This window comes from Ichthyophthirius multifiliis (assembly GCF_000220395.1).
Source record: "Ichthyophthirius multifiliis unplaced genomic scaffold scaff_1120509251338, whole genome shotgun sequence".
Classification (NCBI taxonomy): Eukaryota; Ciliophora; class Oligohymenophorea; order Hymenostomatida; genus Ichthyophthirius; species Ichthyophthirius multifiliis.
In genome coordinates, this window is record NW_004085971.1 from 36 (window position 1) to 4045 (window position 4010).

At 13.5% G+C, this 4010-nt stretch overlaps 1 protein-coding gene across 1 annotated transcript, besides 11 other annotated features; it reads left to right on the top strand. All coding sequences in view use genetic code 6, as the record gives it.

Moving 5' to 3' along the window:
- Positions 1-12: part of a microsatellite that runs on past the window's edge.
- Positions 13-576: 564 nt separating this feature from the next.
- Positions 577-614: a microsatellite.
- Positions 615-712: a microsatellite.
- Positions 615-724: a microsatellite.
- Positions 725-2388: 1664 nt separating this feature from the next.
- Positions 2389-2423: a microsatellite.
- Positions 2424-2462: 39 nt separating this feature from the next.
- Positions 2463-2555: a microsatellite.
- Positions 2514-2575: a microsatellite.
- Positions 2529-2585: a microsatellite.
- A 337-nt stretch (positions 2586-2922) lies between these two features.
- Positions 2923-3756, top strand: IMG5_184660 (hypothetical protein; the record flags this gene model as incomplete). The annotated part of the gene is made up of 1 exon (XM_004027319.1): positions 2923-3756. A coding segment is annotated over one exon (684 nt), but the record flags the coding sequence as incomplete, so codon positions are not given.
- Positions 3178-3212: a microsatellite.
- A 220-nt stretch (positions 3757-3976) lies between the features above and the next one.
- Positions 3977-4010: part of a microsatellite that runs on past the window's edge.
- Positions 3984-4010: part of a microsatellite that runs on past the window's edge.

Genomic DNA, 4010 nt, shown 5'->3' on the forward strand with positions numbered 1-4010 from the left:
ATTTATATTATTGCTAAATATGAATAAATTATTCATTTTAATATATTTTCTTGTTCAGATTTATTTATATTTAAGAATCTATTAGTCTTATCTTAAGTAACTTATATGAATGTTTTTTATACTAATTATATTTTTTCATTTATAGTAGTGCTAATTTATGTATTATCAAGATTATCTAATATGTTTTAAATATTATTACTTATATTAGTTTCATAATAACTATCATCATTATTTTTATAGAATACACGACTACTGGATTTTGATAATGATTAAATATCGTAATTTTTACTAAATGTGGATAATAATTTTCTTTAATTTAAATTTACAGAATATTATCTAAAATAATTTATTTTTTAAATATAAATAAGAAAATAACCTTCGAGATTCTTTGATTGTATTTTTTAATTTTTAGTTTTCTTTTAATAAATTCTCATTTTGTTTTTCTATTTTATTAAGGTTATCAATTATTTAGATTTTAGAATTTTTTAAAAAATCTCTTTCAATATTCCATTTAGAATTTTGTTTTTCAAAATCAAAAATTAAATTAATTTTATTTTTTTCTGATTCTTTTAACTTTAAAAAAAAAGAAAAAATGTAAATAAAACAAAAAAATGATATAATATATAATATATAATATATAATATATAATTATATTAATATATATAAAATAAAAACTTTTATTATATAAATATATATGATATAATATATAATAATATTTATATATTTATTGTATATTTAAATATAAAATTTTATAATAATTTATTTTTTATATTTTTTATTATATACATATATATATACTTTTTCTTCTAAAATTTACATTTTATTTTTTTATATTTCCTTTTCATTTTAATACTTCTTTATATATTCATTTTCCATTTAAATTTTATCTTTTTATAAAATATCAATTTCTTCTAATAAAAGCTTTTCTTTTGTTTCTAAATCTTTTACTATCTTATATAAATTTTCTATATTATTTAATAAAATTTCTTTTTCTTCAATAACAACTCTATAACTTTTGTATTATAATTATAAATTCAAAATTTCTTAATTTTTTATATTTATTTTTTCTTAAAAATCTTCTGAAATTTGTTAAATCTTTTTTTCTAATTATAATAAATCATCTTCCTTTTTGATTAAAAGTTCATTTTTTTCATTTTTTTATATTTTTTAAATCTAAATTAGTGTATTTTCGAATTTTTTTTATTATTCTTGTATTTCTTCTTTAAATTTTTGATTTTAAATTTCTAAAAATTCAATTTTATTAATTAAAAGAGTATTTTCTCCTTATAAATTTTAATTTTTTTAGTTTTTTTTATTTATTTTTTCTATAATTTTCTATTTTAATATTTCGATTTCCCTTTCAAAATTTTTTTTTCTTAAAAAAAATTTAATTTTTCTTTTTCTAAAATTTCTTTTAAACTTTATATTTCTATTTTATTTTCAATTTATATTTTTTATAATTTATTTTCTAAAAAGTTATTTTTTTCTATTAAAACAGCAGTATTTTTTTCATTTTCGGCTGTAATTTTTAGATTTTCGTTTTCGAATTTTTTACATTAATCTTTTATATGTTATATTTTACAAATAAATGTATTTTTTTCTTCTTAAAATGCACTTTTTAGTATTTCTTTTTCATTAAAAAAATCCTCTTGGAAGTTTTTTTAAAATTCAGAGCTTTTATTTTATTGAAAAAGAAGGTTTTTTTCAAGTTCAGCAATTTTTTAGGAAAAAAAAGTCTTTTCTTGTTCAAAAAGTGCCTCTTATTTTTCAAAAAGAATTTTAAATTTAAGATTTTCATCAAAAATTTGAGTGTACTTTTTTTCAAGAATTTCAATTTGTTATTGATAAGTTTCAATCTTTGATAAAAATTCAACTTTTTATTTATTTAAATTTTCTAAAATTTCTTAATTTTATTTTTATAAATTTTAAATTATATTTAAATTTTAAGAATTATCATTTTCTTTTTAATTATTTTCTTAAAAAATCTCTTATTTTTAATTGAAAATAAGATCATATTAAAATTAAATTAATTATGTTTTTTTCTCATTTTCTTAATTTATTTAAAGTATCTTTTAATCTTAATAACTTTTAAGGTCTTTTATTTCGTTTTATAATTATATTATTTATAGATTTTTTAATTATAGTTTATTTTAGGACTATTTTTTTTGATTAAAAATTTAGTTTTAGATATCATTTAAGTATTCCTATTTATGTATTTTAAATTTTTTAGTGAAAAAAATATAAAAATATATATATATGAATCTTATAACTTAAATATTTTTCAATTAATATTATTATAAATTTTATTTATAAATAAATTTTAAATATATATTTTTTTCAAATATTTTTAAAATAAATTACATTTAAAGATAAAATTTCATCGTTTAAATAATTTTTTTAATATTATAATTTGTTTTCATATTCTTCAACTAGTTCATTAATATTTTATAAGTTTTTTTATCTATATATTAAATATAAATAATATATAATATAAATATGATAAAATGTAATAAATATATATATATATATTTATTTATTTATATATTTATATATATTTTTATTTATTTTTATTTTAATAGAAATTTACTTTTCTAATAATATTCTTTTTCTAAATTTTCTTTTCTTAAGTATAAATATTTTTAATTAATTTAATGTATCTTAATATTAATTTTAATTTTCTTCTATTTCTTATATATATTGATTTTTTTGATTTTCTATAATATTTTCTAATTCACCTTTTTATTTTTTTATTTAATTTTAGTAATTATCAATGTTTTTTTATTTTTCTATTTTTAAAATTTCTATTTTTTTTCTAATTTTTCGTTTTCTTTTTCTAAACTTTCCTTTTAGTTTTTTAAATTTTAGATTTCTTGTAAAAAATTCGTTTCTAAAATAATAAATTCGTTTTCTTTTTTCAAAAATTCCTCATTTTTTTCTTCCTAAATTTTCAATAAAATATTTACTTCTTTGTTTTTTTCTTTTTCCAATTTTTAAATTTTCTCTAAATAGAATTCTTTTAATTCCAAACATTAAATATTCTAGTTCTTTTAATCTTTTTCATCCAAAAAACTCTAAAAGGATATAACTTTTAATGCATTTTCGTTATTCATTTCTGAATTTTTTAATTTTTTGAAAAGTTCTTCAATTTATGATTTCAAAAGAAGATTTTCTTATTCCAAAAATCCATTTTTTTCAAAAAAACCATCTTTTTCTTTTTAATATTTGCATAAATTATCTTATATTTATGAATTCAAAAAATTAATTTTTTCTTTTAATAAATTATTTTCTTCGAGAAATTCTTTTTAAGAATATCCGTAATATTTTTCTTCCAAAGCTTTAACTTTATTTTCCCAAAAAATAATTAAATTATCTTTTTCGATTATTTTTTTTCCAAAAGAAATTTCTTTATTATTCCAAATTTCATTCTCAGTCTATAATTAATTTTAAATATTAAAAATCTTATCATTTAAATCATTATTTATGTCTTTTATTATAAGTATATTTTCTTAAAATTACTTAATCGTTTTTTCGTGTTAGATTTAAATTTCTTTTATTTTTTGTAAATTTTCATTTTATTTATTATTTTCGTAATTTTATAAATTTTGAATTTTCTCATTTAATTATTTTAAAGAATTTTCTTATTAAAAATTTTTTTGTTCGAAAATAGATTTTTCCTTTATAAATTCACTTTCGTTTATTTTGTAAGATCTTTCGATTATTTTATAATCTTCAATTGCTTTTTACAGTTAATCTTTTAATATAATTTATTGATCTTCATAGGTTTTTAATATATTTAGGCTTATTTTTAATTTTCTTTTTTAGATATTTCAAGTGTATTTTCAAGATCTTTTATTTTTTCTTAGTATTCTTAATGAATATTTTAAATTTTTTGTTAATTTTAGAGAGATTTTTATTCTTGATTTTTTAGAAGTGTTTCAGTTTAAGACTTTTTATATTTTTTTAAAATCATTATTGTTTATTTAATATAAATATACATAATTATATATATA